A 27,077-nucleotide genomic window follows, 5' to 3' on the forward strand; every position below is an offset into this window, starting at 1 on the left:
GTGCCTCACTGTTGTATGGGCCACATTGAAATTTAGGTCTTACTTTTACGGACGCCACTTCAAGGTAGTGACCGACCATCATTTGTTGTGCTGGTTAGCCAACCAAGGGGACCCGTGTGGGCGACTGGCACGATGGAGTCTTCGTCTGCAGGAATACGATTTCACAATCGCTTACAAATCGGGTCGCAAGCACGAAGATGCTGATTCATTATCCCGTGCACCTGTCGAAGTTTGTGGCCACGACACTGAGGATGATGGTGGTTTCTTTGGGGCTCTTACTACAACAGATCTGATTACACGACAGCGCGCGGACGATGAAATTCGCGCAGTTATTGAAAACCTTGAAGGACGCAACTCGTTCATATCTCGGTGTATTTCTCGAAGTCTGTCATCGTTCTGTCTGCGAGATGGGGTCCTGTATAAGAAAAACTCCAACGGCAATGAGAGAACTTAACTTCTAGTTGTGCCATCTGACATGCGTGACGACATTCTTCTTGCCTGTCACGATGAGCCCACATCTGGTCACTTAGGTTCCTCTCGAACTCTCGCTCGAGTTCGACAAGCATACTACTGGCCTAAGCTCTCTGCATCCGTTAAGCGATACGTGAAAAGCTGCCGGGAATGTCAACGCCGCAAATCCCCGCCACTCAAGCCCGCGGGGCTTCTTCAAGCAATAGAACCACCCAGAGCGCCATTTAATCAAATAGGAATGGATTTACTGGGGCCCTTTCCGCTATCATCTGCCGGCAACAAGTGGATTGTAGTAGCCACCGACTATTTGACGAAGTACGCCGAAACAAAGGAACTACAACGCGCTACGGCTTCCGACGTCGCCCAATTCTCCATGCACCAGATCGTACTTTGACATGGCGCCCCGTCGTGCGTAATCACAGACAGAGGAACAGCATTCACGGCCCAGCTCATTCATGACGTATTCAAGCTCAGCTACACGAGCCATCGCAAGACCACGGCATATCATCCGCAGAGGAACGGCTTGACAGAGCAACTCAACAAGACCATCTCTGACATGTTATCTATATACGTAGATGTCCAGCATAAGACCTGGGATTAGGTGCTACCGTACGTCACATTCGCGTACAATACTGCCGTCCAGGAAACTACGCGCTTCACGCCTTTCCATGTTGTCTATGGACGTGAGGTCCAGATCATGCTGGATGCGATGCTGCCACACAATTGCGACGCTTTGATCACTCCTGATGCTATGCAGCTTACCCAGTACGCCGAAGAAGCACGCCAGTTAGCAAGCCTACACATTATGCACCAGTAGAGTACAGACGCATGCCGCTACGACACTCGCCATGGATAAGCTGAATACCATCCAGGCGATCAAGTTTGGGTGTGGACTCCAGTCCGATGCCAGGGATTGTCAGAAAAACTGCTCAGTCGCTACTTCGGACCATACAAACTGTTGTGACGCGTGAGCGATGTTAACTACGAGGTAGTCCCTGACGGCGCCTTCTCACCACGGCAGCGAAGGCCCTCCTCGGAGATTGTGCACGTAGTGCGACTGAAGCCGTAATTCTTGCGGTAGTGCAACTGCGCATGAACCTTATCGCTGTTTTTGTGTATGCGCGTATTTTCTGTTGGTTCGCCCCGACTTTGCCTTTGTACTTTCCGAGCATCAGAGCGACGCCCCTTTTTTTTTTCAGAGGGGGAATAATGCCACTTGGCCGCTAGTTAAGGCGAGCGCAAGCCATGGCTGCCCGCGAGAACGGAAAACGATGTTCTGGGGCAGCGTGTGCTCTGGCTAGTTGTTGTTGATTATTGAGGCAGCCATCTTGCCAGTTTTCGGTGCGTCTCCCCGCCGGCTCGGTTCTTCCTAGTTGACCTTTTGTAGCATGTGACAATATTGAACTTCAACATTCAAACAATGAATCAGACTGTTTCGACAATACCACGAAGAGAAAAAAAAAGGCATGATGACACTGCAAAACCGGCCCATTATTAAAACAAGAACAACGGTGACTTAAAAACTACTAATAGTAATCAAATTTTCAACGAAGTAACGTTTGCGTCAACTGACCTCCACCCAGCCCTTCTGTCGAGTGGGCAGACAACTTGGCAGCTGCATTCAAGGGTAGGGTCTTCAGGAAGGACGGGCGTGCAACATTCACAGAGGAGAAGGACTGCATCAGAGGAGGCCTCGAAGTCGGCCTCTTAAGAGGAAGGGTGCCTCGGCCATTGCTGCCACTTGACTTGGAGATCTCACTCTCAAACAGGGCAGCCCTCGCAGCCACCGAGACCGTTACGATTGGTTGGTCAGGGCCAGTGCCGTTGCCAGGGCATCCTCTCGCTTCCCCCAAGGCAGCCAGTTTGGTGAGCCCCACCTTTGGGGCTTCATCTTGCGGCACTACAAGTGATATGCAGACAAACATTGTATAGGAACAGCAAAAACAAACTCTCACAAGCTTGCACAAAATAGCCTGCATAACTCACTCAGTTGGCTTAAAGCTCAAGAACTCGAACTAGGAATAGTTAGTACATAGTTACTAATAATATGAATGTTTTTTTGTCCCAATACAACCATGTGATTATGAAGGAAGACGTAGTGGAGGGTTTTGGAAATTTCAACCAGCTGGTATTATTTAACACACTCCGACATTACACAGTACACCAGCCTCTACTATTTCACCTCCATCGTAATCTGACCACTGCGGCCAGGATGAAACCATCGATTGCGTCAGCAGCTGAGCACCCTAGCCACTAATTCACCAAGGTGGACTACAGATTTACCATGATGTCTGAAGTGTCAAATAAAACAAAGCTCTTTGTCCTTTGATGTTCTGTTTTTCACCTAAAACACCACGGCAAGCTTGAAAATAAAGTTTGTAAGGTTGATTGATAACTTAAGATGACTGAAGAATATAAAATGTTTGGAAGAAGTTTATTTTCCACACACAAAAAATAAACAAAAAAAAAGAAGGAAAAATGAATTTCAGTTGCTTAAATAGGCAAATGCTCTATTTAAACCTGCACATCCCTCTTGCTCTTCATAAGAGGCTATGTGGTAACCCTATGAGGATAAATTTTCAAGGACCTTATGACGCAAAACAGAAACTTAAGGAAAAGGACCCTGGAAAGGCACCATGACTGCATGACATAACGGACAATTGTGCCATAAAACTGTATACAGAATTCATCACAACTAAGGGTCTGTACAGCGCCTCCTCTATTTTTTTCAGTGCCCAAGCGAAGGAGCAGATTTCAATGGGAAGCGACTGTCTGTGTTGGTGCAGCGTTTCGCCATCAGGTGCCACCATCAGAGTAGATATGCCGCCGCGTCATCTCTGTCTCAAATGAATGCCCTGGCTGCATTCGAAGCTGCTATACAGTTCAATTTTTGGCTGTGTTTGCATTCTCCAAGGTATAATGAAAACTTGTAATTGAGGATTGTGAAGCACTTGTTCTGGACATCCAGCTCATTTCAAAGGCATGTGTCGTTCACGACAACTTGATCGAGGCACTCACGCGTTTTCCGCTAGGCTGATACCACACAGCTCCTGCCAGTAATCCGCGGAAGATCATTTCGTCAGCGTGACGTTCACTTGACAGAGTTACTTTTTTTACTCACCGAAAGTCCATTTTTTGTTCTCTGCCTTTGCCAGGAGCTAATAATAAAACTTAGGTGCTTAATGCTCTCGGGTGCTTGCTACTGTCTAGTGGTGTAGCACATTACACGCAAGCCTGCAGTTCATACGCCAAAAAGCACAAAATGCCCCTAGACTGCTTCGGGGGATACAGGTGATCATTTCCTTCACAAAGATTTTGAGTATTGCATGTGTTGCCACCGAGAAAACGCAAGTGCCAGAAAATGAGGAACTATGCCAGGTGATTTCACCATTTGAGAGCCTAAACAATGAAATCGTCGTCAAACAAACAAGAACAGCTCCATGTGAGGCCCGATTCCTGCAATCATAGCCTATGTTTTGAACAGGTGCTATTAAAGTCTAAAGTATAATGCAGACTCTCAACTTGACCCAAGGTGACAGGCATGAAAAATGCGGCCTGATGTCAGTTGCTTGAGCTCGTCGGTGTATTCGTGGACAGATAGTCATAGCCTTAATAAATGGCTGCTCAGCTGTTTCTTTCTTCTTTCCTCTGGCCTCTTAATGCGGTAGTGAGCAAAGTAGAGGCAGAATGGCTGTCGACCAGGACGCTTTTGTCGCGCGGGGCAGTCTATTCAGCCTTGAAAGCACGCATGCATTACGACTCAGTACATAATAAGTGTCGCTTGTTCCACAAATAACTCATGTAATGCCCATGAGCATTACATGAGTAATGCTCAGATTTGGGGCGTAATGTTAAGGTTGCATACGGCAGTGATCGCGAGGCAGCGTTAATATTTTTGAACTAATTTGTTGACTGTTCGAAAGCATTGATGATTTGATATGTGGGGTTTAACGTCCCAAAAGCACCACATGATTATGAGAGACGATGTAGTGGAGGGCTCCGGAAATTTCTACTACATGGGGGTCTTTAACGTGTGCACGAATCTGAGCACATGGGCCTACAGCATTTTCGCCTCCATCGAGACTTCGGAAGCAGTGCAGTCCCATTTCGTGATGCCAACTGCCATGCTTCCAAATGTGAAGGGCAGTCTTTAGCAACCACTTCCTATAATTTACAAAATATTCAGGTTGTAAATGACTACCACACATTCGCACGTAGTTTGAATATGTATTAACTATTAGGAGACTAATTATACCACCCGATTACTGCAACCACCCTCCCCCGAACACCAGCAGCTGCAATTTCACGGAACGACATTTGTGCAGTATATTAAAGCGAAAGCCTAAGACGCGTTATAAAAAGCGAAAATTCATCGCCCGTGGCGCCCGACGTCTTTTCGCGTCGACGGCATTATAATACATCTTAGTACGGTTGAAATGGGCTGATTACGAGGGCAGTGCATAACTAGCTGAGAGGCAGAAAGCTAGGTTTGTCTCCAATCCTTGAGATAGTAAGAAAATCTCATTGGGCACAGAAATGTCCCAGAGGGAAGTATGAAACAGTCAAGAAAACAAAGATGGTTCTAGCTTTTCAGCAATCTCAGGTTAATCCATAAGAGAACCTATTAGCTTCTTTTTTTTTCCTGTATAACTAATGAAAAATAAAAAAAAGACAGATTTATTTCTGTGACATATGCAAAGTGGTACGCAGCAGTATTATATACTGAGGCATGCAAATGATGAGGTCGCAATAGCTTGAACGGAAAAGTAAATGCGGATGCTGTAGACTAATGCTGTAGAACTCGAATGCAAATATCAAACCGATAGCATGGCCGAATAGATTGCTTGTGGAATACTTACTGTGGGCATGAAAAGGAACCCGAACATGCTGTATCTACCTCCTTTTCTGTTTCGCATTTAATTATGAGCGGTTGTAGCCAGGAGAATTGATAAATAGACAGTAAAAAATGTGACAAAGACCATATAGCATCTTTTTGTTGCCACCACGGCCGGAGCTCGGTGAAAAACAGCGCGCCGCTATGTTCATGTTACTTTTCATTCACCCTGTATCTGTGAAAGCCAGCTATAAGCACAAATGCGAATTAACTCGCATGAAAACACAATTTCCGAGCTTCCTAATATGCGCAGTCGTTCAGCGCCAGCTTCTCGTAGTCTATTCCCGCAGCGCCACCATGCGGCAGCGGCGAGCAGAGGCGGAGCGCGCGTTTAGTGACCTGAAGAGAGCGATTGCCCAGGCACTGCAAAAAATATAGGAGGCGCTGGTCTGTACCAACAATAAATTTTCAAGGACCTTATGTCCCATATGCACAAAGAAAAAAAAGGTAAGGGACCCTCAAAAAGCACCATGACTGCATGACACAACAGACAATCGTGCCGTAAAACAGTATACAGAATTAATCAAGACTAATTGTCTGTACCATCACCCTCACTGAAGTAAATTCGACTTGCTTTTACATTTTGCAAAGCTGCTCAAAACTGTTAGCCAAAGAACCACTAGTCAACTTCTTGGCACACAGCTTCACCCATGTTGTACCAATAAATAATGGGTTCTATGTTTTTATTTTGTCTAATTAAATTAATCCAGAAAAAAAAAACTAGGTAGATCCCTCACAACACAGGAATCAATGTCATGTGAAGCGTGCAGAGAAGCGACTGGCGTAACTTTTTGTTGAGCGAAACGTTACGAAATGACGCTAAAGATTCGTACAAAAGTTCTACACACAGACATGCATGCTGAACAGTAGCACGTGTTCGCACAGTAGCGGGCTAGAGCCCACTATTGCTCAGGCAGGCCTCTCTGCTTTTCTGTGAATAAACCTCTCTCTTGGTCTATCCCAAGTTAAGGAGGTGATCGTGAGAGAACCCAGACGTAGGTGGCTGGATAGAGAGATACGCAGATAGAAACGCTAAAAGTGTCTGCAGTACGCAAAGAAATGCTTTACATTGAAAACACCATCATTAGAGATCTGCAGATGTTAGTTCTACAAAGCAGTCTCTTCCAACTGTGGGCAAATAACAGCAGAAATTAATCCACCAGAGGGGATACAATACCAATTTTCTGAGTACAGACACACCACCCAATGATACTGTTGGATAGATCATTGAAAGTACCTTGCAAGACTTTTCCAGCATGGTCAGAAAATGCTGCCGATCGGTACTTGAGAACACGTGAGCCAAACAGCATGTAATTTGCAATTCATTCTCAAAGCCAACTCAAAATTGTATCCTCTGCTCTTTGCAAATGATGTCCTATACCCAAACAACTGTGCCATAACCAAAATTCATGGTCATTGGCTCATTTAAAAAGCATTGTGCGGCGCATAGTTACTATGGTCGCTGCAAGAGGCCGCCACGTGGCAGCAATCGCACTGAAGGTAAACCGTACAATTAAAAACAAGAAGTGCTCAACATTATGACAAGCAGGTGATGTAGCTTCTTCCCCAAAGTCATCTCTTTCTGCTTTGCTTAAAACGTTCTTATCAAGAGAAAGCAATTACAGCGTGCAACCAATCTATCTCAGCTCATATTTGTACTCAAAATTTTTGCAGCGGTTAATGGTATAATAGTTATAACAAATGCGCCACAATTTCAAGCACCTATATCACAATGTTAAGTTAAAGCTGCTCATACACAACTTGTTACCATGCCAATTTTCATTATTAATCTCTTTAAGACACACACGTACAGAAAAAAATGGTCCCTTCTCAGTAATTTTTTGTAGTAAAACATAGTGAGTATTACATGCTACAAAGATGAGAAAGAGAAGGTCAACAGGCAGTTATGCTTTCATGTCTATTAAACAAGTTCAGTACCACAAGACTAGTCGCAGCTGAGGGCATACACTAACATGCATCACAAGATGTAAACGTGACAGTACAGAACTCACTCTGCTCAACTGAAGGCATGGGCACGTCGTTCTCTTTATCCTTATCAATTCCCAGGCTCTTACCAGAATCGTCAGCACAGATTTTCTTGAAGATGGTGCAGCGGTCTGAAGTAAAGGAAAAAGAAAGAGTGCGACGTCTCTACTAAAGCTATCCGTTGATGCCACAATAATGACAAGAAAAGATGAGCAGGCAATAAACTTATGTTATACACATTCAGCATACACAATAGCATGACTGAAGTTTTACCTTCGGCAAATAGCTCAGTGACCCGTCAAGACCGATCGCAGATCCACTTATAAGCATGTCGATAAGGCTCCAACAACAATAAAAACAAACATACGTACACGTGAGAATCCATAGAAACCAACACTGGCATATCGCAACCAGCGCGACTTATGCGGCAGGAAGAGAGTCAAAACACAGTGCTCTCACCGGAACTAAGCGGAGCGTCTGATGTGGCCACGTCCTGTATCTTTCGCTTTGCAGACCGCGGAGACGAAGGCGGCATCTTGCTGGGAGTCCTCTGGCGAGCCTTCGCACGAGTGAAGAGGCTCTGCGAAAACCGTTGCAGTCAATCGTACGCTCGACGCGTAACAAGCAGCTCGCAAATCCACAACGCCCATGTTTCGCGGACAGAATGCTAGAATAAACGACTGCGACGGGTGTACCACTCGCACAGTAGTAAAAAGATAATGGCAACGCTGACACCAAAACGAGGAACTAGCGCGCGCGTGTGACTCAACTTCGCAGGAAAGCGGCGTCGACGGGCTTCGAATGTCGCCGTAAGAACACAAAGCGGCAACGGAAACCGAAGACCGCCGCCCCTCGTCTTCAGCGAACCACTGAGCGGCCTCGAAACGCGATGGGCGTCTTCCGACCAGCTCACTGCACATCATCAAGTTTCAAGATGACAGCCGCGTAAACAAGCACCGGCGGTGGCCGGCGTGCAACGGCTGTCGCCTCGAGAAACCAAGTTCGCCAACACAAACCGAGATTACTGCCTAAACTAAATGACAGCCGTGAAATGCGCCACAACGAATAAGTATTGCAAAACAGCCACAATTCAAAAACGTGCTCACAACCAGAGAAGAACGACGCGGACGGTAACTCGGACACTTACCTGCGCCGCTGCCTCTATTTCCTCAATCTTGGCGGCTGTGCGGTCAACTCGCACCCCAAAAAAGAAAGGTTCAAGACAACCCCAACAAGCTATCGAAATTTGAAACGCCGGACTGGCCGGACGGCTGCACAGAATCAGATAAGAACAGCTACGGGCCGTTTGAACGGTTCAAACATCCCGGCCGTCGAGGTCACGAGCGTTTGTCCGGCGCATATCGGAGGAAATCCTTTCAACACAAAAGTGTTGCCACCACCCGACCACCCTTATGTTACGGCGCTAGCGACGCGTTGTAGTTTTTATTAAATAAATTACTAGTTAAGTAAACAACACATCAACTAAACTGTTATAACATAACAAATAAAAAAATCACACGCATTTCATTTACTTTGTTTTGGGCCTGTAGTTGACTAGAAAAAGGCGCCAATTCTTTTTTTTAGCATTAAACGCTTGCGCGAATTTTGATAGATAAAGTACTTACCGTTTTTCATCTGAACGTTTCAAGTCTCCAACTTTGAGGTTAATAAACATCATCAGATGCCGCTCTAACAGTTTTTGTTTAATTCTTTGTTTAAACAACAGTTTCGTTTGCTACTGAGTACATAGCCTCCAAGATAAAAACGCGCGATTACGTCATACGTTTACAATCTCGAAGGCTAAACAAAAAAGAGGAGGTTGACAGAGAGAGAGGAGGTTAGGTTTGCGCTCCAATCCTTTCCCGCGCGCTCCATCCGCGCTTTTTCATCCTCCTCGTCCTCGCGCGGCTCTGGGTGCTCCTCCCTCGAATAAGCGAAGCGCCCGCATCCAATCCCCCCTCCGTGGAATGATCAGGCCGGCCGGGGAAAATGCGACTACGAGTCGTCGTCCTCTTCACCTATCCTGATCATTTCTTAATAGGACTACCACGAACCTTCAAGGTGAGAGAGAGCGCTGATTTCAATCGACGTATCAAGTGCCGGCTATTTCCGCGCGTCGAACAAACATCGCACGTCGGCTGCGCGCGCGCGTTGACAGGTAGCCATGAAATCGATGGCGGCCCGCGCCGCCTGGCCCTCTTCCTTTTTCGAGCGATGTAACGGCGCATTGCCGGGTTTTAACTGATACGTTTGGCTTGCGCGTCTCGAGTAAATTGTGGTGCCCGTAAGCCCCAGGCCGCGGATGCATTTTAGACGAGTGCGCCCGGCGCCTCCACTCAACCAGATGCTCCGCCTTCTCCCACGGTTCCTAAAACAGCACTCGAGGACGTTTGTGTATACAATATATTTCGGCGATCTCGGCGCTGAGAGAAACGTAAATCACTGAGGGAAAAAAGAAATAAACCATGTCGTGCGCATATTTATAGGCGCAACTCTGTGGGAAGCCTATAAGCGTGGATTTTATTAGTTTCGCTTTGAAACGCGAGGAAGTTTAGGATTTGAGAGAGTCTCGAAAGTGCTTCGGAAAATGTTTTCTTTGCGATCCACGTGCATGGTGTTCTGATCGTGAAAACGCGCTCGTGTGATTAGTACAGCCAAATACTCTTATATATACGTTAAAAATAAGTATGCACTATTTTTGCACTCAAGAACCCTTTTTTTCAAAAGAGATTTCAGATGTAAGTGTGTGTATATATATATATATATATATATATATATATATATATATATATATATATATATATATATATATATATATATATATATATTATATATATATAACAGGAAGTGAATTAATATTGTTTTATGCCATTTTAATTTTTTTAATTCATTGATATGCATATATTTCAGCGATAAAATTTTTCTCGGCAGATTCTTTTTTTTAGTGTATGTTTGAGTAACTATGAGATAGCCAACAGTACCTTCTCTTATTCAAATGCATTCTTCGCAGTCTATACGTGAACAATGCTAGCCAGAAAACAAAGCGTCCGGGGAGAACCGATCCTCGCAGACTATGGACCTGATGAAAGCCTTAATGAAAATGCTGATATCGAGTGGGTTAACAAGGTAAGTATCGAGTTCATCTTAACAAATATATGTGAGTTGTTCTCTTTGTTTCCCATGTTCCATAAATTTTTCACTCACACATAAGAATTAAAACGAGTGTGTACTTATAATGATCTTCCTGTATTTTCATTGCCAACGCATAATAGCAGGTTTTTTTCCTGTTAACTTTGATGATTAATACCATAAATTACAGTAAACTAGAACATATTTATTCTGGCTGCCTTTCCTTATGGGCACTATGTAATATATAGCACAATGGTTAATCGATGATATTTTCTTACAAGCCAAAATAACATGTACTCGTTGGAAGAAATTATAATTAAGATGCATATGTCAATAGAATCTTCTGCTGAAAGAAAGTTTAGTTTCATTTATGCTTATTTTAATTGTTCTACATTCATAATCATAATTATCTATATGTGCCCACTTTACCAAATATGAAGCTGGCAGCATCGACGTAGCTGCGTACAAAAAGCTAGACATCTGAACCTAATGGAGAATTTAAAAAGTTATCTTGCTACAATACTTAAGCTGCTGTATACTGCTTATGAATAAACTCACTCATGTGAAGCATTTCTCAAACAAGCAAAATAAATGATTTACAACAAATTTTTTACTCAACTCCATTCAGTGGTGTGTATCATCCAAGGTTGACTTATGGGCTGACCAATAATTTTAAGCACGGTACATCTCTTGGAAAATTTCTAGGTGATGTAGAAACATCACGTGCTGAAACATATGACGATTCTTAGTTTCAAACTATCTATATTCTGCGATTGTGTTGACCTGCCTGTGCTGAAATTTCTGTTACATTTACCATAACTATTTAAATAGTACATGGGATTTGTAAAGTATAATAAAAAATAACTGAATACAGAAAAGAAGTAACTTGCTTGATATTTACTTATTCATAATGCGTGTATTGCTTCATTTGGCTGTCAACATTAAAGAGGGTGTGTACGATAGCAATGTTACTTTACCTTACCTTGCTTTCCCCATTTCACTTTTTTTTTTAATTTGAAATTAACCTGTCAGTACCTACAGCATTCCACAAGGCTTCTGCAATGGTGGTAATCGAAACAAGCAGTGATGCAATTTTTATTGATATGCTATGGAAAAAGAAAATGAGGACAATTAAGCCATCACAATGTTTTATTAGAAAATTATTACAGTGCCTATGTAATAATAAAGGCTCATCATACATGTAGCTGTTGTATATATAGATCTTTCAAACTTGTCTCAACACACGAATAGATATAAACAATTGTGAAGATATCATACATTGGCATTTTATTGTTAATGCTGCTGTCATACTGATGTATTGCCTCTTTCCTTCTATGCTCTTTCTCATTCTTCTAAACAGTCTGATACAAAACAGTGGTTGTTTAAAACAAGTTTGTCTGACCAACATTGTTTTTTTAGATGACTGCAATTTATGACTTTTTGTCTAGGGTGAAATTGACCAATGCAAAACTATATTATTCAAGACAAATACAGTGATAGAATAGCTAATCCAAATAGTCTATGATTCATTATAGATGCTTACGATGTATTTGATGAGAGAATATTAGTGTTCTCTTTGTTGTTTTAATATGCACACAGAGTGTAATCACACATTCTCTGTTTGTGCTTGAATCGACCACAGCATCTTATCCATTTTTTTTCCTGTGTCACACCCAAATGTAGAAATTTCAATGTGTTTAGTGTTAAACAAATTTCTACCACTGATTGTACAATGCATCTTTAAATCTAACAGAATACCATGCGTGGTCAAGTTTTATTATTTAACTGTGTATTCCTTGACTGACTTCTGTTTAGTCAATGTTGAGAGGTGTTCTTTTCTTTTGTTAATTCATATTATTTTGACATTTGTTGACATTTCGTGCCTTGTTTTTTATTTGCTTTTGGCAGATTACAAGTGCCCACAAATTTGTTACAAAGTTCTCATGAACAGTTCGTAGCTGTTTGTGGGCACTTTGAAAACAAGTGCTTCAAGTTGAATGGAAAAGCTGCCTATAGCAATGCACGCAAAAGCCCGCTGATATCTTTGCCTCGGCCATCATGATTGCAAAGTGCCTTCTCCATCTATACACGTGCGTGCATATTCGCTGCATTTTCTCTGTGCAGGTATGGGTGCGACGAGTACTGCGTATGTGTGCGCTTCTGTCCTTGGTTTCTGTCAGCCTCAACACCACACGAACGTTTGAGAAGCACCCGCCCCTTGTATACGTCACCTTCTGCTGGGACATCTTCGCCACTCTGCTCTTCACTGCAGAGATGATTGCCAAGATGCACATCCGGGGTCTCATTACGGTGTGTGCACTGTTATCAGTTGTACTCGCCAACCGAACAAGTACAAGCAGATAATCGATTTCTTGTGTATAACCCTTAAACAAAAGAGCTGAAGTAAAATTTTAAAAAAAAATTGATATCCGGTTTGCAAAGGTGGCTTCGTGGCACTGCTTAAAACTGTGCAAAAAAGCTAACTTTGTGGGAATGCGTGGGGGTCGTTATTAAGAAACTTTCCTCCCAATCGTTGTTGAGTGTACGGATTATACGCGAGAAAACAGGATATGTTTTAAAGTACCAAGATCAATGAACAGTATTGAAAGAGATGGCGCACATACAAAAATACCTAAGGGTGCACTAAAACAACTGCTGTATTCTTGCTCAACTTGCACATTTGCCTATGCAGTTGTAACTTGATATGTGGCTGCATACGTGATTTCATCATGCACATTTATGTAGTGATTCTTCGCAGCGTATATAAAATTACCACCTTGTATATCCGTAAGGCTCAGTACAATGGCAAAATGTGTAAGTTGCTCAGATACATTGTCCAGCTGCTACATAACACGACAGTTTTTTGTTCTTGTCCTCTCATTCATGGTGGCACCAGAACAAATGTCAATTAAGGTGACCTAATTTGATTTGTGAAACAATTTTATGAGGATTCAAATACTTGAAGCTGTTCAGTGCTCACTAGAAGATTTGAAAGTGAAAAGCTGTTCATGAAATGATGCACGTACAGCATGATTTTATTTTTTTCAATCATTTTGCCATTGCTTCTGACTTTGCATTTTCATAAAGCACGGTCTAAAAGCTCTATTTTTGCTAATTATTTGTACTTCCCCACTTTTTTTTTTCAGGGAGAGTCACCCTACCTGAAAGACCGGTGGTGTCAGTTTGATGCCACAATGGTATTTTTTCTTTGGATATCAGTTATTCTTCAGGTGAGTCACATGATAATGGTTCTGAACTTTACCATGTATCTAACTATAATGTAAATGTAATTTTTGTGGAGAACAAGGATCTGATCGTTTTGCAGTAGTCAGTTGTACGTAAGTGTAGTCCAAGCTTATATTTCTGCAGTGCCAAACTGCAACTCTTGTATATGCTTTCATGTAGTGGGAATTTTCAAGGCAGTCCAACAGAAATCTCTGTGTATTTGAGCAAGCATGATGCTTGAATTTTGTAACACTGTTGCTGTGCTGCAGAAATAGTTGCGTTTTCAAGAAAATAATATTTTCTGTGTTGAATGCGTGTTTTTGGAATTTCAGCAACAGAAGATCGAACATTGGTTTTGTGTTTTTATTGGCTGCCATTAAACCAAATGTGTTATAAACTATCAGTGTCAAGCAGAAGTCCTATGAAATATGATTTATTTTTATAATTTTACCGCAAACCGAGTCTGATGGCCTGGCACTTTCACATATCATAGTCACTCACTGAAAAATGCTGACAGCAGTATGTGTGCGTTGAATATAAACAGGTCTGATTGGAATCTGCTCAGGCGTTTGTCTATACTTTGCTCAGTAGAGTTCCAGTACCTCGTGTCACTTCACTGCAAAATCCCATGACTATCAAAAGTAGTCATTTAATCACAAAATAAAATCACTTTAGAAATTATGATTACATACTTTAGTCAGCACTCACGGATTAAAGCATGAAAATAACAGCTAGGTAATACACTAACCCTGATTTTCAGCACCTACAGTTCATGCCATATCAGGTTTAATTTTGACTGAAACGATTAAATCAAATCTAACATCAACTTTAGTGACCAGAGTTGCTGCTACACAGTGCAATTATCACCAGCAAACGCTCTTAGCAGTCGTTATATAAAAAAAAATGATGTCGCATTTTCATCTGTGAGTACTGCATTTATATGAAATGTTGTGGGAGGCTGAATTGCTGACATAATACTGTTGCTTTCACGTGATCTGTGTTATGTTTGTTAGGGGGTTATTGGTCTTTTTAATTGATAAATGTTAACAAACTATAGTTGGGGTCTACAAGTGACTGGTTGGTCTGAGTTCATGGTGGCAAAATTCACAGCACAAGAACATATGGAAAATGGGACAGAGTTGAAAAGGGTGCTGTGCTCTTTTCTACTTTGTTTCATTTTAGTGATGTCCTCATGCTGTGAATTTCGCCATTATGATTTAGGTATTGCTAAGGGGTCTGTGCTGTGTGTTGTTCCTCTTGCATTTTTTTAAGATTGTGGTTAATTTTTTTGTTGTAAATCATTTTACAGAATCGATATTTTTAATCACCTTTGTACTTTAACTAAGGTTCTAAACCTCTGGCATTGGTAGTATTGTTTGTTCAATAGACACATATTCTTGTGCAGCTTTTATATGTGCTTTAGCACAGATCAGAGAGGTAGCTAGGTAATTTCATGAAGATGCATACTGATGATGAATACCATCCCTGGCTTCACATTGCAGGTTTTCGAAATCACGGAAGTGGTTCCCAAGTTTTCCTACCTGTCCATCCTGCGAGCTCCTCGACCTCTGATCATGATCCGATTCATTCGAGTCTTCCTCAAGTTCTCAATGCCAAAGTCCCGAATCAACCAAATTTTCAAGTGAGTAGTGAGAGTCTGCATTTAATGAGGATAGCCATTGTGCAGATCATTCATAAGTGCTCGTGTTTCTGTGTTTGTCATCTCAAGTTATCTTAACATCTTTAAAAAAAGGGAACAAACAGCCTCTGCACATCATTATGCAGTTTTAACACATTGTAAAAAAATATATTGGAAGCAGTTTATATAAATGCAATTATACTAAAGAAAATGTTGGTTTCCTAAGCTATCATCAGCTCACCCTAATTACTCCCAAAAGCAAAGAACATTGTGCTTGTCTGCACTGACTTTCAAGTTGACCTCTAGTGACTAAAGGAACCTTTGGCAAAGCAAGAAAACTGCCGCAGCCAAAGCAACAGTTTCATAGAGTGGCCAATTCTACTAAATTAAATTACCTTACTCAGATAAAAAAGAAGAGCTTGAATGACATATAGGACAAGGTGCAAAGACGCACTTTGTTTTGTGTCTTGTTCTGTTTTTTATCGATGCTGCTTTCTTGTAACCTGTGTTGTGCACCTGCAGTGTGCCCCGGAGCTTTATCTCTATGCATGGGGCACAGCATGTTAGACTTTCACTTCACTTACGTGCTTAACTTATGACTTCACTTCCACTTATGCGCTAGACATACTGTGCAACGTGCTGCTATGAATAGCTTTATAAAAAACATTTGTCTAGGGGCACATGCAAGATTAAGCTTTTCAAAAACAGATATGTTATGGCTAGTTATGGTAGTTTTCAAGTATGCAACCATAAACTGAGTGAAATACGCACTTCTGTGTAAGCTAAATGCACAAGACTCTACCAAATCCAGTTTCTTTTGTGACAATGTTGTTCTGAGATTTATGAGTGCCAGTGTATTAGAGCATTTTAAATCATAGAATTCACAGTATAATTAGCAAAATGTACATGTAGAAGCGAATTTTGAGATAAACATGGACCATAAACTGAATTTTTGCTGTTTATTAAAACACAGGTGATGCACTTTAATATGGCCATTTTATCTAAGACATACGGAGGCCGCCATCTCAGGCTGTTAAGCCAATGTTTTCACATTTTTGTATATTGCGACTTAAATTAATAAGGCCATGAAACATCGTATGCACCAATCCAACCATTTTTATGTGCATGCATCTACCGTAACACTGTTCATCTAGTTGTTGAGGATGCGAAGCACAAAGGTTAACAAGGCCAATATGGCTGCCCTGAAACCCATTCATAAAATAGGTACTAGTTAATACTGTCCTCACAAATGACAACTTGTTTAGTGCACAAACACTATACCACTGCTAATCGAACTGGCTTGTTTATGCTCCTTGCAGACGATCAAGCCAGCAGATATACAATGTGACATTGTTCTTCCTGTTCTTCATGTCTCTATATGGTCTGCTGGGAGTACAGTTTTTTGGCGAGATGAGCAGCCACTGTGTTAGAAATGGAACGATTGCAGAGTGAGTGCACTAACCATTTTAAAGGGACACATACCTGTTAACTGAGGAAGGTACGATCAGTCTTCACATTTTGTGCAACGTTATTTTAAAGGGGCCCTGCTTCACTTTTTGAGCATGGTCAGAAAACACGGCCGATCCGTAGTCGAGGTTCCCGAGAAAATGCAAGCCAAATATTATAGCGCAGCACGCGGCCTAGAATTCACAATGAATTGTGAAAGTCAGCTCAAAATTTCTTTCTCTTTCTCTCGACAAATGATGATACAAGCTCAAAAATCACTCATCACAGTGATTGTATCAGCCATTGGTTGATTTGGGAATGGCGCGCTTGTTCGTTGTTCGAGTCGCCACAAGAGGCCGCATGCATGACGTACTTTCTCTCCCCGTGCCATCCCTCCCTGCTTAGCTTCCAGCGTTTTTGTCGGGATGAGAGAAGAGAGAATGCAATCGCAGCCTCTGACAAATCTTTGTAATTCCGCCAGTACTGGACGGATTCTAAAAATTTTTGCGACGGTGAATTCGTGAAGCAATAAGCTTCTTTAGTGAATCCATTTCATGGCTACTTGAAAAAGTGTTGCAGGGACCTTTTAAGGGTGGCATCACTCACAGCTCTTCTATGGGTTACAATCACGTGGATGACAGATGAAGGTAGAAGTGTCACTGAAGGCCACTTGGAGGTTTGTCTTCTTCAAAACAAAACTTCCTGAGAAATCTGAACAGCAAGTGTGTTTCTCTGAAGATGAAAAAAAGTTGCTTTGTCAAAAAACATTTGCTTCTGTAGTATTATTTGTATGTACCGATGCTCACCATGTGAAGTCCCCATCATTTTGCAAATTTTTCTTATGTTTTGTATTCCTTCCATCTGGGTGGTAAGCACTGTAAACCATGGTATTCACACAAAAGGTCTACAATTTCATAAATTTCCTTGTTGACTCTTATGTTAGTTATTTTCCTCCCTCATGATTGAACGATAATTTTTAAACCTTACAGTCCTCCTCTTAATTTAAGGCAGTAGCAATTTTGTGTCTATGCCATAACACTAGCAGCAGAACCACTTCTTGTTAATGGCAGCAATAAGAGTTTCTTCTTCGACAGTCTGAGATTTTGTTAGTCCCCATGAAAATATATATTATCGATGTTATGTTTGTTTTCTGTAAAATAATTACTTTTTGGCAACATATTCATTTTAGTGCTAAAAGGACTAACACATGAAGACCACAGGACATGTACTTCTGACAACTGGTTTATTGCAATGGATTGCAATAAAATATAGTATAGCAAGGTTATGCAGAGGAAGACTGAGCGCATAGCTAGACATTGTGACTCATTTTTTTTAGTTGCAACCCATTGCAATAAACTAGTCATGAGTGGTGCCTGTCTTGTGGTAAGTGTTTACCTTTTTAACAAAAACATATATTGTTTGACGAACATTAATATTGTTTGACCAACTTTCAAAGAATTTTTCTTAACCAAGTTTACTATATAGAACAACAATTTCGCACACCTTTCAATTTATGACTATGGAAGAAGGGAGGCCTTTGTTCATCACGCATAATTTCACTACAGCATGCTGACACAAAACTTGACCATTTGCATTAAAGCGATGCTAAAACTTTTGCAAATAATTTCAAAGAGTGCAGAGTGGCATTGCAAGTTTTGTTGACCATAAATTCACTTTCAAGTCCCAATGCTATCCAGATTCCGTGAAGAATGCATTACTATACAAATAGTACATGTTAATTTTTACCACATACTGTTCTACCATTTTAGTGACATCTGGTCTTGCAAGCATTTATACAATCTACTTGCAATCTACTGCCAGAGACCAAACGTATGGCATTGAGCTCAACAGCTGAACATTATATATAAATGGATACCACATGTAATATAATTGTAGCATATCTTCAGCACGCTGCCAACCAGTATCAGTACTATCACTCGACACAAGCACGTCGGTACATACGCTGTCATCATAAACAAACATGTACCTACACATGAAAGTTGATGATTGATAGAGTTAACGCCCTGAACTAATATAAGTACTATGATAAACATAATATTGGAAAGTTCAGAAGCTAATTTAGAAATCTAGTGATCTTTTAGTGCATGCCAGGAGCTAAGTGAATGAGTGTTCTTCGCACTAAATCTTCATCCGAGTTTGGTTGATGTTACCAGGAAGCTCAATCTTTTGCCTTGAATCGCTGCTTTTCTCTCTAGTTTTTTTAAACACATTCTGCCTAACATTACATTGCAGGGCTGAAACCAGATATTTATTTTCCGGTTTACATCCCTGCCTTTTTGCGTTACCTTTCTCTCTCTATTTCTACAGTGTGTTCATCACATAGTGTGAAATTGATGTCCTTGTAATAGGCAAGAAAGCCCTATAAACTCGTCATAAATATGCTTTATGTCATTGTCTCTGAGCCACATTGAACGACAATTGCAATTCCAGCTTATGGATGTACACATTCACATTAGAAGTTCCAAATTTCTTATGCTGTGCCATGATGGGTAAGACTGCATAGCCATAAACTTGTGGTGTCCTTGCAGGAAGGTCACGCTGAATGACCTTGCAGTGCCAGACGCCTACTGTTCAATGGACAAAGAGTCCGGGTATGAATGTCCTCAGGGAATGGTGTGTATGGATCTGAATCTTCCAAAGAGCATTTCTGGGTTCAATGGCTTCGACGATTTCGGTAGGTTCTCCCTTCCCTACTCTTCTCTTTCTTTCCAACTAGTGTTTCACTAATTCTGTGTGATTGTTTAAGTCAGTTTATTAGGGAAAAGTGTTTGGCCTTTGAAAATATGTGCACATCTTTGACAACTGTGCGTAAACCAAAATATCAGAACATGTTATTAGCAAACACATAAAGTGCATCAGGTGAAATAATGAAAAAAACAAGGGAGGTGTCTTTTGCTTATGTAAATTAATGTGGATGCAAAAATCACATGTAATTCAATATTTAAATTATGTGGCTTTTGATGCATAATGACACAATATATGTAATAATGGTGCAATAAAATTTTCAGGGCAATGATGATATAAAGACATCTGAGCATGCAGTCACTGCTGGTTTATAAACAGCACATGCTAAATTTAATTAATCAATTCACTTAAACACTCAGATCAATTTGAAACAAAGTCAAGGTTAATATTGCTAGTCACCTTTTCTGCTATAAGTTATGTAGTTACCTCTTGAAAGTTATAGCACTCTGAAAGAGTAATATCATGGCATATTTATGGAAAATTGCTTAACAAATTGATGGTAACATAGTAAATTCATAAAGTAACACATGCACGCATGCGCACACGTGCGCACACACACACACACACACGCACACACACACACACACACACACACACACATACACACACACACACACACATATAAAAGTGTCTCAAACTGACAAAAAAGCCCAAGGCCTGCATGGAAAGGGCAGCAGAGTATCAGCAAAAGCTGGAAGAGCGGCATGTTTTAAACTCTCTTGGGGCTACTTATACAAGTATACAAGTACAGTTGCAATGTACACACTAAGTTATAAATTGTAATTTTTGTCAAGTTGAAAACCACCCCCTACCGCATTATTCATCATTCTGCTGAGAGGCGAGGTACCCGCTACGCATTTGCATGTGCACTTTGTTCATGCGGTGGTTGATGACAAAGAATTATGGCTGGGCTTTTTGTAATGAGTTGGAAGTATTCAACAACCCACTCATTACATAATTAGTATTGTGTGATGCCCCATTGCATAATTTGCAGTGTGTGACAGTTAGTTGTACCATATATTATGCAGTAGTGGGTGCATGCAAGAAATACTGTCAAAACACTCTCAAGGGTTCTTACAGAGAGGGTTATAAAAAAATAAAAGAAAAAGAACAAGATTCACAAATATACACAAACGCATAGTGATGTAATTAAGTAAAGGTAGTACAAATATGTGTTCTTTTTATTACAGGCACAATAACATATAGTACAATATTTAATTTCTGTCATTTGTACTGCTTAGTGCTAGATATGACTTCAAATGCATGGTAACTATGCTTGCTGTGTTCAGATTGAAAATGAATAATAAGTTATGCTGACATTAAGAATATTCTGCCTTTTGTGATCTCTTCTTTTGACACTGCAAATGTAGTTTTATTGACAAATTTCAGTCAATGCATACGCACATGTACAGGAGAGATGGAAAGAAACACGAACAGCGTGACGTGCTGTGTTAATCACTCTCTGACCTCGGTGACAATAAACCTATGCTAGAATGGTTCTTGATTATATCATGGATCACGCTAGTGGCTCTTTATAACCACCCAGGCTACAGCCGCTTTAGAAGAAATGAGAAACGGCAGAGAATGTGGGTGCCATTCTTCTTTCCATCTCCACTGTACATATTATCTCACAGTTGATATCATATGCCACAAAAAATAGCAACTTGTACGTTTTTATGCATCACATTGTTTATATGTAATAGCCTACAGTAGGCATTTTTGTGCTGAAGAGTCCTTCAGAATTATTTTGTGGTGATAGAAATACCTCCAGTAAAATAACAAAAGTTAAGTTTCAGCGATAATTTATCAACTCTGGATGTGTACTTTAGATAGCACCTAAAGCCAAAAGCTATAAGCATTATTGTGGCTAGGTTAGGCAAAGCTTCTGCTCTTTAGCACTGACATGTAAAACAATTGTTAGACCACTATTAGACCACTCTGGCAAGTTATTTTTTGTGAGTCATTAAAGACATCTCACAAGCTTCTGCTTTCTAGTGATGAGCTTTGCATTGTAAGTCACTTATGACAGCCACTTGCGAATGAGCACTTAGGAAGTGCTGAGGTGTTCCATTCTTCTTCCATGTTCTCCATTGCAGCCCATAGTTTTTTTACGGTGTACCAAGCAGCCTCCCCCGAGGGATGGGCCATTCTCATGTACCAGGCCATGGATAGTCTTCCAGCGTGGAGAGCCACTTTCTACTTCACCACCATGATTTTCTTTCTCGCATGGTTGGTCAAAGTGAGTCCGACGTGATTCCATTCCTACACATATTGTGCCTACTATTTCATAAGCAACAGCCACCTTTTTTTCTGTGAATAAAGTATTTCATGACAAGCTTTATTGTGGAATAAATATCCCTTCCAGAGTAGTGTACATTGCGTGCAATGCATGCAATGTCATCTCTCACTCTTCTATCTAATTTTAGTTATGATCAGGAGTGCCTTTCTGTTCTTTTCTTTGCAGAATGTGTTCATTGCGGTCATCACAGAAACATTCAACGAGATTCGAGTACAATTTCAGCAAATGTGGGGAGAAAGGGTACAAATTCAAACTGAATCAACACCTCAGGTGAGAAGTGCAGCATTTTATGGTGAACACAAAAAAATCTTGTGCTGCAAAATTATTCATTATAATAAAGCAATTATTGAATAGATGCATGAAAGACAATATAATTTCACATTCCTAATATTGGATTCTCAATGTAATTTATCAAGCAAAGTACTTTCAACATTTTTTTATTGTCAATTACAATTATGGTGATATGCTCTATCAATTTGATTCTGGCACTCCTTTATCTGCAATATGATTACAATTTTCACGGTAATAAGTTAGAAATGTGGCACTGCTCATAATTGTGACACACAGTCTGATTTTCATATTTAATGAAAAACTAGACCAATACATATCAATATTTTTTACTAAATTTTTATAAAAGGTAAACTAATGAAGATTTAATTTTTAGTGCCTAGAAAAAGACAGTACTGCTTTATTACATGAGCCTTAGTACACACCTGGCATCATGTCATTATTGTCAGTAAATGGCTTGCATACTATAACAATTTCAGAAACTTATACACTGTTCACACATCGTAGCTCTGCTGTGGGCATGTGGATAGGCTTAGATAACAGCAATTTTTAATGACATTCAAATTGGTCCTACCCCGTTTCTGTACTGGTTCCATTCTCAAGTCTACAACACGCGTATCATTTTGTAGTAAATTATCTCGGCAAAACCAAGCACTTACTATATTTGGTCAAGTAATTACCACCTAAGCTTTACCATTTATGTCTGTCTCTGCGAGAGATGGGCGCTCATGCGCAGCGTTTGGAAGCGTTATTTTATCATAAAAGTGTTTTGTGCCAAAATCTACCGATACTTCGCCGATGTCATTTCTGTCACGTAAGTGACGTCAGTAAAATGTACACGACAGATGACAGAAAAACTAGATATTTTGCTAATGCGGACGACCTGGGAGTCAAACTCATGACCTTTGCGACGATGGATGCCGAGTGCTCTACCCATTGTAGTACCAGTGCACATACACGAGTTGTCACAACCGCCGTTTATGTGTCCAATAAACAATTAACTATGCTGCCGTAAAGACTAGGTTAACTTTTGTGTTATAGCAATTTCTTTGACAGAAGAATCAACCATGTTCTTTTCTTCTGGGTTCCGCCTGTATGTCTAAACAAAGAATCTTGAGAAGCGGAGAAGTGAAGGAAAATAAGGAGCTACCACGACTACATTGGGTGATGATCTTCTATGTGTACCTGTGTAGAATGCAGTATACGGTAAACGCTTTGAGGCTGCTTAGACTTCAGCACTTGGTCCATAGCAGTTGTAATTGCCGGACAGTGCAAAGATAGCTATGCTTAGTGCTTCTAGTACAGTGCACCAGCTTTTATATTAGTCATCTGTACATGCACAAAGCGTTGAACCACTAGCTTGTGCACAGCAGTGCTCAGGTGGGTTGCTGCACTGCTCTGTGATAAGCTGTGTTTACTCGATTATAATGCTTCCTCTGCTGTAATGTAATCCCAATTTTCCCAGCCATAAATAAAAGTACATTGTTAATCTGTAACGCACATCCTGGTTTGCATAATAAACAGCAACAACAAAAAGAAATGTAATTGGTGTCTCAGTTCAGGTAGTTTTCAGCAATTTATTTTTAAGTATCCCACCGTATATTTATTATTTGTTTGTGTGGGTGCATCATCTATAGGATGCTTAACAAACAAATAATGTTATGTTGCCCCTTTGTTCTTTCAAAGGCTTTACATATTATTGCACAATTTGTACAAATTTTAATGCACCATTAGAGTGAAACCAAGAAACATACAACTTCCATATAAGGAATGCTGTTTGAAACATTTTTCAATTTTCCAGGGATTTGTGACTGCCAGCATGTTGTACTAATACTGGAGTTTCGTACTGTGTGAGCGTTCAAAACTTGCATTCTGAAAATTGAACATGACAAGGCTCTTTGTACGTTTTTAAAATTATTTTTGATATAATTACAGTAACGAGATTATGTGCCTGAAATTGCTCCGTCACCCTACAGAACCTGGCATTATTGAATACGCTCAGAAGCAGTGACATAAGCTATGGATCCACATGCTCTCTTATATACCTAGCAGTTTCCTATGAGAGGTGGAGGGATTTAATGTGCATGTGTATAACCCACTAGGGTACCGGACTTTTTGCCTGAAAACACAACCCTTGTTTTTCCCCGAACAATGCACCAAAACAATATTAGTGATGTTCTTCAATGTTGAGGTTGCTACAGGCAGTAACATAACAGAGCTTTCCCTACTGCGACTATGGCTAAAAGGTGTCAGCGTAGTGCTAACATAAAATATTTTTCTTTGTAGTTTAAACACAGTCGATAACTGTTTAAAACACCTCGATTATGCATCTGTGCATCAATATGCATCATGCTGGCTAAACTGTTCTGTACCAACGCGTGAGATTTGTATTCTATGGAGGGTCAGCCAGATTAGGCACAGTTGATCAGACCTATACGTTACCTATCTATACGGAGCTTGTACTGTATGGTGCCCAGTTATATAATGTCTTGCTTGTGACCTCCTCCATGGTATTACTACTTGATCATGACTAGCTCCCTACACGTGCAGGTGCTGAAAGGGGACGACTCTGGCTGGAAGCTGGTTACGGTAGACGAGAGCAAAGGCCGTGGTAAAGCTCCGCGATGCCTTCAAGTGGCCATCCACTCGGCTGCTTTTCAGGTCATTGTCATGATGGTGAATGTGGCGAATGCCTTTGTGGCCGCAAGCATCTCCTTCGTGCACGACGAGCGACCACGGGAGGACTTTTTCAAGACTTACTATTTTGCCGAGGTAATATACATGCCACTGTTCCGACAGGCGTCCACTTTATGTGTACGTCAAGCTACAGGTTTTTGCTGCTACCCTGAGGAGTCCAGTGACTACTTAACTCATTAATGGACACTGTTCCTCATCTGCCATAAGAATTACTGCAAAAATATGAACACAGTCAGTTTTGCTATGTTTCAATGTAGCAAAAAGAAACATTGATTTTATAGTGACAGCTTTATCATGCTTTTCTGTTGCTGTATTAGTACCTACTTCTGCAAGAGTTGAAGTAGTCAGTAAAACTCTAACAGCAATAACAAGGTGATTTTCTTTTCAGAAACAGATTGTTTGCATCGGCATACATAGACAGTGTGGAAACCTACAGTTATACAATGGTTTATTAAATGTAGATATTTAACTTATCAATAATAATTCAAAGCAAATGTTGCAATAGCATAATCATAACTGTTTGATGCCACCCACTTTGTGAGCACCAGTTTCGATAACATCTTGAATCTGCTGTTGCCTTTGTATTAGAAACATTTGAATGATTCTCCGTCAGTTTCGAGAATATGTCAATACTGATTGATTGACATGCACTCATATAGGCATTGGTATACCACTAGCTGTTCAACAAAGTTTTTCTTGTACACGGTGGCACAACAGGATGCCACTGTATTTCAAGAGAAAATTGTTGAAGTAAATGATCTCAGGCTGGGCTTCAAGTAAAGCAACATAACTATAGCCAGCACTGATTTGCTTCGCTTCTACAATTGTTGCTCGCACAACAAAGTTATTAATGTTAAAGCCTTATAGTACATCTCATGCCAATATGACCTCGAATGAAAAGCTGCATGAGCGTGAACTTTAAATATAAGTTGCATATTCAATTTGTAAAAAAAATCTTTTTATTTAAACAGATGCTTGCATGATATAAAGTGCATGATAAGATAGCCACACCAATTGGCTGTTGCCTTCAAGTCATCTTAGCCAAATGCATAAGGGGCTTTGTGAATTTTCACCTAAACGGAACAAGTTTATGATGCTTAATTTCATATCAAAATGCAACCAGCAATTGCTGCACCTCTGATGTTCACAATTGCAAATAATTCATTAGCAAACAAAGCATGTGTACTTGGTGGACAGGCTTCAGGAGTTAAATAAAGACTACTTGAACACGCTCACTATGGGTGCTTTACCAGGTAGATTTGCAATAGACATGTTAGAAGTTTTCAGATAATAACAGGGAGAATGAGGCATCAGTAAAAGCATTAAGCATGGTTATAAAATTGTAACCGACGCTATAAAATTATTGCTTGTATATGTGATGATTGTGGTGATGCACCATCACACGTTTCTGTATTTTAGCATAATTACCTTTGATGACATGCTAACATTGCCCTACTCACTTGTTACAGATTGGTTTTACAATATTCTTTGATTTGGAGGTACTCCTGAAGATTTGGTGCCTTGGTTTTAATGGCTACATTAAGCGTTCCCTGCACAAGCTCGAGTTCATCCTCGCCATTGGGACTACACTGCATCTCATCCCCGACTTCTTCACCTCTGAGTTGACATATTTTCAGGTGCGCTGAGGTTCACGTCATGGGTGACGTCATGCACCTTACTTGCTGATACTGTTAACCAGGGAGGCTAGTAATAGTGAATTTCGCTGATACATATAATAAAAATTATTGAAATTATTTAACTCGAAAAATGAAACATGTCAGAATGGCACGTAGCTCTGGGCATATATGGGAAGTGTAATGTAATGTGGAAGTGTAATTAATCTTGAAGAATATAGGTCAGATTTAGCTTGATTAGTTTGAAAATAATTAAAATGCTGCAATTGATGGACATGATACTAATAAATTATATTAGTATTGAAGCTTCATAAAAATTTTCCTATTTCAAGAATGCAAGAATGAAAACTGCTATAGCAGTTAAGCTGATATTGTATCATGCAAGAATTAAAATGATTACAGCAATGAGCAACAAACTGAAATTTACGCCATTTGCTTATTTGCCAACAGACGTTAACAGTCATGTCATTTTATTATACAGGTTTTGAGGATTGTCAGACTTATCAAAGCATCACCAGTGCTTGAAGACTTTGTTTACAAGGTAAGATATGCCTCTTTTATTTCTTATCTAGATGACAAAACAAGCTGGCATGCTCAGTTTAT

General features: G+C 40.5%; 2 protein-coding genes across 6 annotated transcripts in view; one reads left to right on the plus strand and one right to left on the minus strand.

The window, feature by feature from the left end:
- Positions 1-8,715, minus strand: part of LOC119178718 (anillin-like) — a 48,199-nt gene extending 39,484 nt beyond the window's left edge. For all 5 annotated transcript variants that reach the window (XM_075887503.1, XM_075887504.1, XM_075887505.1 and 2 more), the window contains exons 1-4: positions 8,499-8,715; positions 7,811-7,931; positions 7,378-7,482; positions 2,045-2,371 (exon numbers count right to left, since the gene is read on the minus strand). In XM_075887503.1, coding sequence (XP_075743618.1) covers positions 2,045-2,371; positions 7,378-7,482; positions 7,811-7,886 — 508 coding nt within the window. In that variant the 5' untranslated portion in view covers positions 7,887-7,931; positions 8,499-8,715. The remainder of the gene's footprint in view (positions 1-2,044; positions 2,372-7,377; positions 7,483-7,810; positions 7,932-8,498) is intronic.
- A 559-nt stretch (positions 8,716-9,274) lies between these two features.
- na (sodium leak channel non-selective protein na) overlaps positions 9,275-27,077 on the plus strand; it is a 52,914-nt gene continuing 35,111 nt past the window's right edge. The window contains exons 1-12 of the mRNA XM_037429947.2: positions 9,275-9,412; positions 10,362-10,477; positions 12,605-12,790; positions 13,627-13,710; positions 15,208-15,347; positions 16,664-16,792; positions 19,340-19,485; positions 21,653-21,795; positions 22,021-22,125; positions 24,694-24,915; positions 26,310-26,477; positions 26,956-27,015. Of these exons, the coding sequence (XP_037285844.1) occupies positions 10,376-10,477; positions 12,605-12,790; positions 13,627-13,710; positions 15,208-15,347; positions 16,664-16,792; positions 19,340-19,485; positions 21,653-21,795; positions 22,021-22,125; positions 24,694-24,915; positions 26,310-26,477; positions 26,956-27,015 (1,485 nt within the window). The 5' untranslated portion in view covers positions 9,275-9,412; positions 10,362-10,375. The remainder of the gene's footprint in view (positions 9,413-10,361; positions 10,478-12,604; positions 12,791-13,626; positions 13,711-15,207; positions 15,348-16,663; positions 16,793-19,339; positions 19,486-21,652; positions 21,796-22,020; positions 22,126-24,693; positions 24,916-26,309; positions 26,478-26,955; positions 27,016-27,077) is intronic.

Source organism: Rhipicephalus microplus, chromosome 1 (genome assembly GCF_043290135.1).
Source record: "Rhipicephalus microplus isolate Deutch F79 chromosome 1, USDA_Rmic, whole genome shotgun sequence".
NCBI lineage: Eukaryota > Metazoa > Arthropoda > Arachnida > Ixodida > Ixodidae > Rhipicephalus > Rhipicephalus microplus.